This window comes from Acanthisitta chloris, unplaced genomic scaffold (genome assembly GCF_000695815.1).
Source record: "Acanthisitta chloris isolate BGI_N310 unplaced genomic scaffold, ASM69581v1 scaffold31718, whole genome shotgun sequence".
NCBI classification, from domain to species: Eukaryota; Metazoa; Chordata; class Aves; order Passeriformes; family Acanthisittidae; genus Acanthisitta; species Acanthisitta chloris.
Window position 1 is genome coordinate 7,385 of NW_008686989.1, and position 15,529 is coordinate 22,913.

The 15,529-nt window shown below is 37.6% G+C and overlaps 1 protein-coding gene across 1 annotated transcript in view; it reads right to left on the reverse strand.

Moving 5' to 3' along the window:
• Window positions 1-482: 482 nt before the first annotated feature.
• The window catches only part of PTPN4 (protein tyrosine phosphatase, non-receptor type 4 (megakaryocyte)), a 63,715-nt gene continuing 48,668 nt past the window's right edge, over window positions 483-15,529 (reverse strand). The window contains exons 18-26 of the mRNA XM_009080417.1: window positions 14,411-14,567; window positions 12,825-12,991; window positions 11,321-11,411; window positions 11,160-11,221; window positions 10,252-10,398; window positions 7,815-7,943; window positions 6,233-6,381; window positions 3,694-3,829; window positions 483-1,242 (exon numbers count right to left, since the gene is read on the reverse strand). Coding sequence (XP_009078665.1) covers window positions 1,156-1,242; window positions 3,694-3,829; window positions 6,233-6,381; window positions 7,815-7,943; window positions 10,252-10,398; window positions 11,160-11,221; window positions 11,321-11,411; window positions 12,825-12,991; window positions 14,411-14,567 — 1,125 coding nt within the window. The 3' untranslated portion in view covers window positions 483-1,155. The remainder of the gene's footprint in view (window positions 1,243-3,693; window positions 3,830-6,232; window positions 6,382-7,814; window positions 7,944-10,251; window positions 10,399-11,159; window positions 11,222-11,320; window positions 11,412-12,824; window positions 12,992-14,410; window positions 14,568-15,529) is intronic.

The following is a 15,529-nucleotide window of genomic DNA, read 5'->3' on the forward strand; positions in this document are numbered from 1 at the left end:
ATAAAAGGATAAAACAAATTATCAGCTTCTAATGACCTACCAGCATTTCATTGTAAGATGCCAGTAAGTTACTAGTTGGAAGGAATGTGTCAGATTTTCCACATAATTACAACACAGCAGCATACAGTGCTCATTCATTAAGTTGGCAGAGGTGCTTTTTGCTACCGGGAGTAGCACACAGGTACTTGTATGAGGAAAGAGGGAATGGTATTTCCATGACCCCTTGCGGTAACACATTCCAAGCACCAAGGGCCGTTTTAAAAAATCTGAACCCATTAAGATAAATATGACAGGACAATACCACCCCCATGGAATCATGAGTGCCTTTCACTGGATGTAGGCTGTAAGTCTCAAGGCACTTAAGGGGTTAAGACAGAATGCATGCACTAGTTCCCATCACGTACTCTTAAGTCACACGAATCAGAATACACCAGTGTATGACACACAAGCTGTGTCAAAGAAATGCTGTTTATTTATATGTTGTTTTTTTAAAATTTTTATTGTTACTGTTATTATTTTGTACAAGATGCTGGTAAGTGGGCATTATGCAGCTACTGCTGGGTTAACACGGACGCCAGCTCTCCTCTAACAACCAGCTGGTCTCTAGGAAGGGTGTAGGACAACGTGTGCTGCATCAGTAGGCAGTGTGTATCTATCTAGTATCGGCAATATTGCTAATGTTGTAAAAAACAAAACAGTGAGAGTCTGTACATAGTAAATAAACCTAGCACTGGAAAAAGACCATGGCTTAGTGTATTTTTTCATTTGTTTTTCATTTTAAGAGACATGGGTGTAAAACAGAGTGAAGTAATTCCAAGCCTTGTTTGTAGCAATTCAACCAGAAGCGCAGTATATGGCACTACAATGAGAGATTATCCTCGATTACCCTGAACACAATTAGTTCTTTCGGTTTATGGTTTGTTCGGAGCAAATCATGAAAATAAAGTCTTCAAACAGATGAAGGTTAGAAGAGTTTCAGAGACTGATTTTGTTTCAACGTAAAGTGCAACAGTGCTGAAGTTTTCAAAGTCCTTTGTCAATTCTTTGCTGTACTTCACTATCATTTCCTGCAAGCAGTATTATGGCACAAAGAATGCTGCCAGTTCATTAGAGTGGACAGGATTCCTCAATTGATATCCTAGGTTTTTTTGCTCTTTACTTATGCAGTGATGCTTGTAAAGGTTTAATAAATCCTTCTTCATATACCTTCAAAATAGCTTCACATACAAATCTGTACTGACTCTGAAAAGGAAAGTAGATTCAGTAAATTGAAAAGAAATGTCATTGAAAAATGTCATTTGGAAGCAGAAAAGGCCTCTAAGATTTCCCCATCCCATTCAATTGATAGGCTGAAACTGTGCTTCAAAGTTAGATTAGGAAACACAATACTACAGAACTTTATTTTAGAGCATTTTGTTCTTCAACAGAAGAATAGGATGAATGGCACTTTGAAATACATACCAGAAGTCATACCCACAAAACCTATTATTACAACAGCACCTATTCAGTAATTTTCTGTTCTTGATTTCATTGCTGAAGTTTCACTGACCTGAGATTTCCACACCCTTGGATTGAGAAGCTATGGTTTCAAAGTGCTTTTTCATACTTACATTAATTCTGGCATGCTATTGGCACCTCCCTCTCAGAATGTGATAAAAAGAAAGCTGTTCTATGCTTTAAAAAGCCAGAATTCCTGTTTAACATTATATAGTGTCTAACTCTTCAATGCATTCAAGTCTAGCACCTGCATACATAGAGGCCACTAACATTTTGTTTTAAACAAATAATAGCTAAAAAAGCCAACAGGAATCAAATCAGAAAATAATGAAAATAAAATTAATAAATTCCAAGTGCCACAACTGATGCTGAACCCTGCACAACCTGGTCAGAAACACAGTGCTGCCTGGGCAGTGGTGTGGAACAGCTCTCTGCAGGCAGTGATCAGTGATGGCAGATCTTAAATGGGAACATTTGGATGTGTAGGACTAGAATAACCCCTTACAGTACTGCTGCATGCGTATTAAGTCGTTACATTTACAGACACTTGTGTAAAGTCAGTTTTTCCCACAGCAGAGCGCAGCGCCCCCCCGCGGCCGCAGAGACACCCTGCGGGGCACGAACCCAGCACGGGCCGAGGGACAAATCCAACAGCTAACGAGCATCAACTCTCCAAAACACCACTTCGAGACTTCTATCGGCCCTGCTCCCTCTGATGCAGCAACACCTGTTTCTCACTGAATCTGGAAAAGTTTGCTTTTATTCTGAGAATAATAAGGAATATTATGTAGCACATGCTGTGAAAAAAGTTAACCTCCCCTACCACTGCACCTCCTACCTGTACTAATAACTTTCTTCCTCTCTGTGTATGCTAGAGAGATAAGCTATTCATGCTGTAGAATTATCACAAACATCAAGAGCAATCCTTTATTATTTTTCATGTATAATCACCTCCCTCATCCTTCCTGTGCTGCCTGAGTCATACAATTTTTAGTGGAGCAAGAATTCAGCAGCACTGAACAACAGATGACCTAGAAATGGAAACCCATATACTTTCTGTCAACCTCAATACTCTGTGAAGAACACAAAAGGTTTATTCAAATTTGACTAGAGGAACAGCAGCAGGGACATGAGAAACACTCCAGTGAGTAGTATTACCTTCAGGTAATTGTGATTTGATACTGAATCTAGTGCCTTTTCTCTTTGAACACTTCCCCTTAAAACACTATGTACTATGAGTAGAACTATACAACTGATTACTCATTAAAAACAAAAGAAAAGCCTAAAAATGTGCAAAGTTTGGAACAATCAAGAGTCCAAGCCATTTGTTTTTCCTTTCTGAAAGACAAAACAGTTCAAACTTTTGACCCTTTTTAGGTATTTTCTAAAAATGTAAACACCAACTGCTCTCAGAGATAAGCAATAGCTTGCTGATACAAATAAAAAGTTCTGAGTCTGTTCTAAAACTTTTACAAATCTCAACTATAATACATTAAAGGAACACCACAATTGTGTCAGAATACCCAAATGTTATAGATGCAGGAAAAGTTCTGGTATCTTAAACATATAGTATGTTATTGAGACATCAAATGTCAAGAAAGCACCAGAAGAATTCCTGGAAGAAACCTACTTTTTTTGAGACTAAATGTACTTAGAATTACTTTGATGTATCTATCTTACATGAGGTTTAATTACACTGATTTTTAAAAATACTATTTCCCTTTGAGTCACTACAAGGCATAGTTAAGGTTTGCTTCCATTATAACTAAGGCAACAATATCACTGAATTTCATGACTAAAGTTTTTTTCTTGCATGTCTTGGATCTTTCTGTGTTTACCTTTTATACCACTCCCATTCTTAACTCATGGAATTAGGCTCCTGCTTTCTCTACTGAGTGATTTTAACACTGCTGAAAATTGACCCTTTTTGACTTTAATTGCCAGGTGTCCCTGAAAACAGCTGTTGGGGTTTTTTTTCTCCCCCAAGTTTTCTTTGTAGAAATTTAAAGAATTGCTCCTTTCCAATAGACTTGGCAATTTATTCCTGCCTGGAGCCAAAGCTACAGCTGCACTGGGTAAAGGTGATCGCTTTGCAATATGATCAACAGCAAGTCTATTAAACGTCCACCTAGTGATATGACTAGATCATAGGAAATTATTTCTTCTGCAACACAGAACAGCAAGGATGATACTCACAGGTGTTTGGATCATCATGGCTCTTTGATCTCTCATGGTTCTTACAATATCTAATGGATAAACAGGCTGATTGCACTCGATGAGACACATCGCCGTCTCCATAGTGATCAGAACCCCTGTCCGCCCGATCCCAGCGCTGAAAAAAACCACAAAACAGAACCCAAAATTCAACAAAGTGTCTGGAGTATAGTTCAGGCTTACAGACCCTCCTGCTCAAGGATTCTTGGGATTGATCATTATGATTCCCATCCTGTTAGGGCATGGGTTGGACAGATTGTGTCTGTCACTGGAAGTCTCTGTCCTGCCCGAACAGAGCAAAACCCAGTTCTGTACAGACAGGACCTGTCTAACCCAGACACTCCCTTGAGCAGAGTTTACAAACAGATGCTTAGAACACATTATAAACCACACTACTATCTAGAGGGTAACAAAACACAGAGATGCCCAGCATACCCTGGGCACTTTGTGTCAGTTTGACCGTTACTGAAATGATCATTCCTGGAATGTTGGGCTCATTTGATAAAACCGTGTTCATGTTCTCCAAGTGATCCATATCTTCCTATTTCAGAATAAGGAAGAGAACAATTACTAGAAACCTCTGGAGGATGACAAGAACGATAATTTTCTTAGTATTACAAAGTACATAAGAGACCTAACTTGTATAGATTGAAAATTAATATGCAATAGCAATCCCTTTCAAGACAGGAAGCACCGTAACACACACTAAAGGGTAACACTGTTGAGAGGTTATAATCATATTCAGCTCAAAAATAAATCTAAAGATTTATCTGCATTGTTTCACATATACATACACCTTTCCCTTAAACACTGAGTATTTAACCTTGACCTTGAAAATCAGTTTCAAATTCAAATTTTTCAAATTGATGTTGTACTTTTGAAATAAAAGCCAATGTTTCTCCATATTAGAATATAGGACCATATACATATTTTCCAATGTCAGCATTATCTCAACTCTTACAATTAGTATTTCAGTCATTAAATCGATGTATTTTCTTCTAAATTAGTTAATATAAACATTCCAAACTCTGAAAATTAGTTGTTCTGATTTTCAAGGATAACTTCAAATTAAGTCTGGCCATTTAAATCTTTCTCCAGGAGGTGGCATTAAAGCTACTATATATTTCAGTGATGTCATGAGAATTTTAGGACAAGATGTAAATGTGCTGGTTACATAAAACGATTCAATTGCATTTTATACTTCTAGAATTTATACATATAGAATTTTTAAGCAGGAGTTTTTATCAAATCCAAACAGGAACAGTTTCTGTCAAAGAACCTAATGACTCATTTTACAACTTCAGAAGATACAGAGAAAGGCAACAAGGATGGAAAGTGTGATAGTCCTATTGTACTGAATAGATGTCAGAAACAGTGTGCATGCACCATATGAAGGAACACCTGGGTCCTTCCACTTGACTCCCTGCTGGAATTGGGCTACCATGTTGGGCCACTTAAGTAAATTAAGTTGAACTGTGATATTCCATCTCTCTTCTTCTGTAAAACATACAGTTTAATACAAGTTTCAATTCTAAGTTCAAATTATCAGTGTGGAGCTGAGTTGGTGCCTCCTTGAGATGAATCAAACTGTTCCTACTCTCCAATGTTGTTGTTCCAGTGTCTCTGAACACTTGCACACTTTGTATCATAGAAGTTGTATTTGGCTACTATTTTCACTATTTGTTCACAACAATATTAACCAAAAGTATATCACTAATGGGAGCTGAGAAACAGTATCAATTCAGAACAATGCACACCTGACACATGAACACTGACTGTGTGGGAATATTTGAGAATTCAGAGGTCAAATTTTATTCCCAGAACTGTTCACCAAGAATTGTGATAGCACATGTTCAGTCGAAAACATCTGGCATTATGCATTATCCCAGTTTGCTAATTAGGTATTTTAAATGATCAAGATTTTGAAATTTACTACAGCAATGTAGAATGCTATGAAAAACTACTGCATGAGAAAAACAAACCCCACATTTCACATGCACGTAAAGGTCTGAGTAACAGTTGTCATTCATGACAAAAGTAAATTGTTGAGCGAAATGTCTCATCTTCATGTATGTACCAAAATATCATGGAGCCTAAGACTGCAGACTTGAGAGAAAATGTCTTTTAATTGATCACTGCATACACCACCCACGTTTTCCACTATGGATTATTCATACAGTGATGCTGGAGCTTTGCAGAATAGGAACCTCTTGCTCATGGTGACCTTTTGCCATTTCCCTGAATTATTATTAGACTGTGAGCACAAGCATTTAAACTGTAAACAAAACAAAAAACCCCAGCAAAATCCCTGCACTGATCAATGCATGTAGATACTGAAAATTTTTCTTACTGGCACACGATTACAATCTTAAATATTTGTTTAATGTCAATGTTGAGTTTCCCTGTCATCCCCAAAGCAGATACAATTGAATATTTATTTCAACAGTAAAGCACAGAACAGAAAGTTGATGATAAATGAGTTCAGTTGGATGACTGAATAAAGTTTGAAAAAAATTGATACCTGCAGTGAACGACAACAGGCTCTTCTCTGCCAGCCCTCTTCTTCCGCACAAGACACACGAAATCTAGGAAATCACTGGAATCATCAGGAACCCCATGATCAGGCCATGCTATATACTGGATTTGGGTTAGCTGGCGGCTCTCCTCTTTCTAGTTAGTTTGTTCAAGGGTAATTCAGGTCCCATTTGAAAAAAAAAAAAGGCAAAAATAATAATTAAAAAAAATCAATAGAACATTATCACAACTCGTACCCATAATAAAAGTGGCCTCAGGCAACTAGCAGCACTCTATTAGTGCTAACCATTGGTAGTATTGGATTTTATTATTCTGCCACTTGTTTAAAAACAAAATAGGCAAGCCACAAACGTTTACATCTTCAACAGGTTGAGAAAAATCATACACCACGTAACAACAGCAAAGCAGTTCAAGGACACCAACAATCTAGCTGAACACTACGTGTCCAAGAAGGTGGATAAATTCTTAGCAGACCAGATTTAACAGAAAGAGGTGCTATTTGACTAGATTCAATGACAGAACTGGGGTAGGGAGGGCAGAGGAAGGACCCTCAGACATAACAGTTTTCCTTCAGACCCCATGCCAACAGCAGCATTGTTTTGGATTTATCTGTACCACTTAACTTTATCCAGCATATTACATGTAAGATGCCTTTGCTTTCCACTCCCTCCTGCCCCCTGCTCTAACATCACAAATACAATCAGTCAGCCTCTGGTTAGAGGAGGAGACAGGCTGAACCACAGGAGTAAGAGCAGCATTGCAAAGAACAGGAGTTGCTGCACTTCAAATAACCTTTAAGCACTGAGTCATTTACAGAGGTTCCACTGCTGATAACAGATGAGCAATTGTCTCAGCAGGACCCAGAGGAGGAATTTTAACTGCAAATTGACTAAAGGCAGCTGTATAGAACTGGCCTCTCACCTGGCAACCCAAGCAGTGAGAAATGAGTATGTACACTAAATTCCAGATAGTCATTTCCAAACATTTCTGAGATTGAAATGCTGGTCAGGGAGGCCCTCAAAACTATGCAATGCATGTTCAAGAAGGTCCTTGTTTACATGTAGTCACCAATCTCAATTCATCTTTCTTACAGCAGGATTTATCTTCCAACTACTTGCACACATTCTTCAGCTGGAATTATGAACTGATTGCCTCTACAAAGACAGACCTTCAGCTGCAACAATGAAATACCTCCAGTGCCTCATGTGCTGAAAACATCAAGGGAGTAACAAGTTTCTCAGCTTCTTTAATTACTCTTTTTCATTGGCCAGGACATGAAAGACACCAGTAAAGACTTTTAAGAAAAACAGTATATCCTTTACATAACTTAAAACCAATTAATATGATTATGAAAAATGAATCTGTGTGACATTTTTGCTTACTAATGGTTTGTTATCATTCTAAGAGCTGAATTTATACCAGGTAAGTACATGACAATACAAGTACTTTTCTAAAGGCACCTAGAAAAAAATAGTTCTATTTCTATGGATATCCCACCAAGCATAAACTGAAGTCTGATTAAGTAAGGATCCCACAGATTAATACATACAAATATGTCATGATTTTACCTCCAGATTAGTCAGTGTCATTTCTCGAAAGACATAAGCAGGATTTCCTTCTTCTGAATGGCAGGTAATCTGGAAATTCCCATATGATGAGCTTCCTGATGGCTCTGGCCAGTACTGATGGCATTTAACCTAAGGTCAACACATTTTTAAAGATGCCTGTGTTTAAATTCAGAGTAGTATTTTCATTCTCTCTAGTTTTTATACCTTTATGCATGAAAGATTATTTTGATCATTTTTAATCACTAACTTACTTACCAAATAAGACTGTGTTGCCTAATGACTGTTTACAAAAATCAGGTATCACAAAGATTTCCTGGTCCTCTTTCCAAAAGGACACATGCACAGCTCTTGCAGGTAGTTTAACTGAAGATGGATCCCTTTAAAATGCCTTACAATATTTTAAGAACTGTGTCTATAACTATTCCAGTTTAACACTTGAGTGACAAAGATGCTGCTCTATAAACATTTCTGACCTCCAAAATCCTAATCTGACTTTGTCAAAACACATTTATATGGGAAAAGAACAAATGAAAAATAAAAGTAGATAGGCAACAAAAAAGTTGCTGAAGTAATGAAGAAATCAGGGGGATGAAGACGTGGAGTTCAAAGACTCTTGGAGCAAGTCACCAAACGTGAATGAGAACTTCAAACACTTGGATTTTCAGATATATGGCTTAAGTGCCTAATGACAGAGGTCATTTCAGCTCAAGTGTACTTTTGTATTTCCAACCCACCTGGCGATTCTTTAAGAGCAGCCAGATTTGCAGACTTCCTGCTCCACTGAGACATCCCGGCATGCAGTGGGATAGTGATGTCAGTAGCCTCATGATCAGCTTTAGAGCAGGGAGTCTGCCTATGGGTATAAGACAGATAAGTCCTTTTATTTCATTATTAAGCAGCTCTCCAAAGAACTCCACAAATATTATTGAAGGGGTGGGGAAACCTCAGAGAACTGCTATTGCCAGTCTGTTCTTAGCAGATCTGCAAAGAAAACTCCAATTAAAAGGGCACTTGTACTGAAATTCCCTCTAATCATGTTTATATGGGAGCAGGCAGCATCATGCAAACACTGAGTCACTGAAAAATGGTTTAAAAATGCTGCACCTCCCCTCCAATTATTTTAATTATATTTAGAGGCCTGACCTCCCAGCAAATACATGGTTATTAAAAGGTCAGAATAGATACAGACAGCTGAACTACAGTCTGAGGTGATTAGAACAGCCACAACCTACTACGCATCAATCTTCAAAAAAATTCTGTGTGCAGAGGAATTCCACTACACTGTTATTCCAGACTGTCTTTTCTGTCCACACACTTAACCAGCCAATGCTACTGTGAATGCTCTGGATCACAGACCCAGTAACTCTGGAATTACACTGTATGTATGACCGGACCTGGTTGTTTTGCTTGTCTCCAAAGGATAAATCTGCATCAAAACCAAAGCTATTAAGGAGAAACTGTAGCTTAAAACAAAACCAAAACCAAACAAACCACAAAATATACCTGAGGCCTTTTACAGCATCATACACAATTATTTTTTGTAATTTATAACTCTAATTATGTTATTACTAGCATTCGATTTTTACACATTTTATATGGAAACTAAAGCAGAGTAATTCTTTCATATGATTAAACAAATGTTTATAGCCACCGAGTAACAGTTTGTGAAAAATTTTAGATTTCAAGGTTTAAGGAAATCCTTATAAGACAGACATCCAGGCATGGGATAATTAACCCCACAAAGCTGTGTTAGGCTGCCTTAAAAATTTATCTCACTACATATCAAAGAACTAATCTACAAAAACTGATGAAACTACTTGGAGTTTCTTCATTTGAAGTTCAGAGAAAAAAATCCTATGAAGGTAAAGTCTAGTTGCTTTTTTACTTTACAATAAAGAATCAAACAAAGCAGCCTAAAATATTTTAAGAACTATAAGAAGACTGGCACATTTCAGAACTTAACAACATCTAAATATTAGCTTCAGTAACAACATCAGAAGGTTTAAAATCTCAAAGTCATCACTGCAGAAGTGCTAGGAATGTATTGCCCTTATCAAAACAAGTTGCAGAATCATAGAACAGTTTGGGTTGGAAGGGACCTTTAAAGGCCACCCAGTCCAATCCCCATGCAATGAGCAGGGACATCTTCACCTGGATCAGGTTGTTTAGTGTCCCATCTAATCCAACCTTGAATGCATCCAGGGATGGGGCATCCACCACCTCTCTGGGCAACTTGGGCCAGTTTTTCACCACCCTCATTGTAAAAAATTTCTTCCTTATACCTAATCTAAATCCACGTTCTTTTAGTTTGAAACAATTTGCCCTTATTTCTTCATTACATTAGAAGCCATAGTAGTATATTCCTCTAATCTTTAAAGGCTAATCACCAACATTTTTTTAGAAGATGATGTGGTATTTAAAGAAATGTTTTACTTACTCTGCCCCGTTCAACTTGAGTCGTTAACATTACAACCATAGATGAGCCTTGCTCCCAAGTCATCTGCCAAAAATCAGGACAAGTGTTCGGTAATGGACCTTGACAAGCAATGTACTGGTTTATTATGGTGGAAGAAGGGATTTCCATCTAAGAGAAGACAAAGTCATTATTTTACAGCAAATCAAAGTCAGGCATCATACATTTACTGCTTAGTAACTTAATACATTAAAGAAGTATCCATGACATTAATTCTGTTTCTTAAAGGCTAGTAAATATGGATTGGCACAGATAAAAATCCTTCAAGTGTTTCATGTGCAAAATTACTACAAAGATGCAAACACTTTACATATGTTATGTAGTCGCCATAATCAAGGTTAATGATTGAAAAAAGCAATGACAGAGCAGGTGGCAAATAACTCAGGTGTAAACATTTCTTGTTCTGTGGGTTTTTGACAGCAGCTTTTAAAACATCGATCTCAGAATTTAATACCTGGGTTTTTTCTTTAAAGTAAGCAGCTGTAATTTGTTACTAACAATGAAAAAAAATGATGCAAAAGAAAGTGCTGCCTGATTAAACTTCATACTTGCTGTCGCAAAAGTAATTAGAAAAGAAGAATTAATTGCTCTGGAGAGGGCTAGCTTGGGTTAGAGGGGTTTTTTTGCATTTAAATGCAGGGCTGGCGTTTAGCATTTTTGAAAACACATTTATGAAAACATTTATGAAAACACCTGCCACAAAACACTAGGAAGGAAGTATACCTACAGTAAATTTCAAACTGCCTGACTACAGGTTTAGTAGCCATTCTAGCCTGAACTAGATTTATGAAAAACCAAAATTTTACACCAACTTTGTTGAAAAACTGCAAAATTACTTCATGTCAGAAGTGCTTTCGAAAAATACTACTCACATTTATATAATTTGCATTGATGTAATCTTCATTACTTTTTAAAATAACCCGTGTAGCATCATCTGCAAAAAGTTTTAGAAATATGTTACCTCTTTATTAACCACAGCAAAATCCTTTCAGAGCACAGACACCAACACACACACCCACACACACATACTTACAAGGCGAAATGTCTCTGTATCTATTTTTGGAAATGTTTTGAGGTAATCTGGCACAAGACATTGTCATTCCAGGCTTTTTCCTATACAATTGCTAAAAGACAAAACTGATGGTCAGTAGATGCAAGAGACACATTATTATATTATTTGCCTAGAGGTACTTTTTAGAACACAAACTACTGAGCAACAGTAGATTCAATAAACCTGAAAATGCTTTTAAAAACAAAGGACCACAAATTTGGTTATGCTGTGGAACCACTGAAAATGATCGACATGTGGACACAATTTGTTTAAAGACCAACTGAACATGAAATTTCAAGCTTCCCTAAGAACACCCATCCAGAGAAAAATGAATATTGTATACAGGGAAGGGAATTGACTGAAAATGACACTCCACGTGGTGACTTGGAGCAAGTAGACTGAGTTGTGTATAGGCATCTACCTACACTGCAACCGTTTCACTTGGGTTTTTGGCTTGTTTGTTTGGGGCTTTTTTCCCCCAGATGTCCTTCTGTATTTCAGTAACTGTAGAGCAAACTCTGGGTTACCTTGTGCTTTTGCTGCACAAAATCTCCTTTGAGGGGTCCCTGCCCTCTCATGCCTTAGTCATGCTCAGCCACAGCCCTCGTGCTACAAACAGTATCGGTGAAATGATCCAGGTTAGACAAAAAGCACTTTAAAACCTTTTACACATGAAACCTACTAGGAAGGCTTCAAACATGAATTACAGGAAAGTTTTAAATAACTTTGAAAAAAAATCTGTTCTTTCTATATACAAATTTTACCAAGGCTCTTACAGAATAGTATATAAATACATGCATATAATACCAGGTCTCCATTTGGTGAGGAATTCAAACTGCTGTGTTTAACAAACCTCCTGTTTCTTGCTTTGAGCCAAATGATCTGATGCATTAAAGGTGGACTATCACCAAGGCACAAGCTAGTGCTAAAGAAAGACTATCAGCAGCTTAGGCCCCTACAGGGAGTGCACTACTGTTCTGAAACGTCATTAAAACCCAACTATTGATAAAGGACATCATTACATTAACCCTTCAGATTAGGGTTTTATTTTCCAGTGGTTATTTTACATTCTCTCATTGATAATGCCCATAAAATGTCCACAGCTCTGGTGTCATTCAGTTTCTACACCAACTTAGATATGGAATGAAGGTCTGAGCAGAGAACAGATACTTTGGTAGACTTTTTTCAGCCTTTGTCTCTATGAAAGTATTTTATTAGCCTGTCCCTGATAGCCACACAAAATGTAAGCAATTGACAAAGCTATTTATAACAACACTAACAACCAGTATTAGGTATTCATAAGTTTGCACATAAAATACAGGACTGATTTTTACTTCAGTTATTTTCCTTTTGAAAGTATAAAACAATTGTTTTGCTAAAAGATGCTGACTCTACTGAAATTTCACTGAAATCTACTCTGTCTAAAATTAGTACTATCTCAACAGACCTGGAACTTGCCTACAGCTCCAGGAGACACGGTACTCACATCAAACTGAGCCAGAACAGTTCCAGTGATAAGCCCCTCTGCTAGCTGAATCATGGATTCCCTCAGAGCATTGTCATCTTGATGGACACCATCAAGTGGAGATTTCTCAGGGATGTACTGGAAGTCAGGCTCACTCTCCAGTTTTTCTTCCACAACATCATAGACAGCTAGAACAAGTAAAGGAATAAACACTGACTGAACATGCTGTTTGACAAGTAATGTTAACTCCAAGTCATTTATTTAAAACAGCAAAACCCTCACGTGTTTCTCCTGTAGAAAAACCCACATTTATTAACACACTGATTTTAGTCCCCATCAGCAAGGACAAGTAGCCTTTACTGATCATTATAATCCATGATATAATTTTTTTTGTTTAATAGTGAAAGCAATAAAATTTTGATCAAAACTCACGTTATACCCTACCTTGCCTGATATAACCCCTCATCTCAGATTCTTACATCATCCCTCTGATGTCATTATAGCTGCATTTACATTTTTACTTTTAATTGACTTTGAACTGACTTTAGGTTTCAGTAATTAGATGTGCAGACCACCTGAGAAAATGGCATTAATACGTGGCATTATAAAGCTATCAGGGTTATATGTGTGCCCTGCCTATAAATAAACTCAGAAATAACATGCATTGTCTGCTATACAGAACAGAGACATACTCTGCTCAAAAGCTTGTTTTTAAATTACATCCCAGGACCACAAAGGAGAAAACTGCAACTCCTCACTTCCACAACTCACATGATTATATCCAGAATATAAAACACACAAGGGGAAACTGCTTGAGTAAGTTTGCAAAGGTAACAACTTTATCTAAATGGGAGTGAGCACAAAAAGCTGCAAGGGAACAGAGTGACAGCACAAGTAAGCAGGGAGTGAAAATAAATAAAGGGGAAAAATTTTATGAGGTGGCTGAGTTAGTCTGCTAAAGTAATTGCAATTATACACCATTATTTTGGTTTTTTCCCCTCTGCAACTGTATTATACTTGGGATGTGCAGTAGAAATTAATCTAGGCCCATCTAGTGCCTATGATCCAACTGTGTGTTTCATGAGTATATTGCACCACCTTTGATGTGAACTGCATTTTAGCACTTCTGTTGAGCCTCCTCCAGTAGAAATGTTATCAGCTGGTTTGGATTGTTTTAAAAATGTATGAAAGGATTTTACCCATATTGACCTCCAAAGTCATCCAAACACTGGGTATGTGCTGAGGGGTTGTTTGTTTGTGTTTGGTTTTTGTTTTAGTCAAGGGAATAACAACAATCTCACACAACACATTCAATACCCATATAAGCTTTCTGGACATGCTTAACAAGGAGAGTGAGAACAAAGTTTAAATTAGCTGTTAGAAATACCTGATCTCTGACTTTTTAAATCAAATTTTCAACACTTGGTTATACACAGCTCCTTAGAGTATGGGATCAATCAAGATTTGTACAATGCACTGTGCTGTTACAATTCCTTTTTCAGGAAGAGGGAAATGTTAAGCATTCCATTTCAGGACACAAAATGGAGGTTAGAAAGTGAGAGCAAGGTGTGACTTTTGTAAAAAATTATCATGTACAAACCACTCACCATTGGGTCGAACTAGGAGCACAAGTTCCCCTGAGTGTCTCTCACAGCTAGCTTTAATAAACATGACAACTTGATCATGGGTATGTTCTGCTATATCCCTGCCATTAATCAGCACAACCTGGTCCCCTTCGTTCAGACGAGGGACACAGAGATCAGCCTGCAAGGTGGGAGGAGAGAAGACAACACCACCTGTAACACAAGCCATTGCCAATTTCTTACCTGACAGTAACAACTCAAAGTAACAGTACTTGGGGTGTTAAATCCTAACAGCCCAGTTGCTATGCTTGCTGCAGTGAATTCAAAGGACAAACGTGTAGCACACAACATAGGCAATGCCATTCACATGGACAAACCCAATCAGCAGCTGAGGTGACTGTCATTGTAACATGACTTTCATCAGCTGAGTGGAGTAGCAGCTCCTCTGAATCACACTTTGTACAGGCAGTTAAAAAGTAGGATGCTCTTATGCTCTTATCCTTGAAGGGAAGGGAGCAACATGGCAAAACCTTGTCCAAATCAATTTCACAGGCTTAACTGTTTTAGGTGTAAAATATTGCAATGGTAATGGGCAAGAGTGAGACAAGGACTGAAACTCCCAGTAACCCCAGAAAAAGGAATCAGCTCATAACAACTGCCATTATAATCACAGCCTAGACACTGTTGCAGAAAAGAATGAGCACAAGCCATCACCAAATATCTTCTCCCTACAGAGTGTACGTTTAAAGCCAAAATTATTAATGTTATGAAGTATTTCAGGGATAGTGATTAACTGGAACAAACCCAATGTTTTTGGCAAATATTTCAATAGCTTCAAACGGTCAAAAAAAGGAAAAGAAAGCTGGACTTCTTATATGTCAGCAAATAAATGGTTCACACTACTCTTACTGCGAAAGCTATAAACAGAGCTGACTCCAGTCAATTGAATACCAGGTCAGTATTTTTGGCAATAGACTGATAAAATGTTGTGCCTAGTTTGAAGACACTATTGATAGTCACTAAACACAGGACCAATCAGACCTGATGAACAATTTGTGATGCCTGATTTTAATCCATATCTTGGTTTTATTCAGCTACATCTGTCACTGAAGTAAGAGATTTGCTATTTTGGTTATTTTTAAC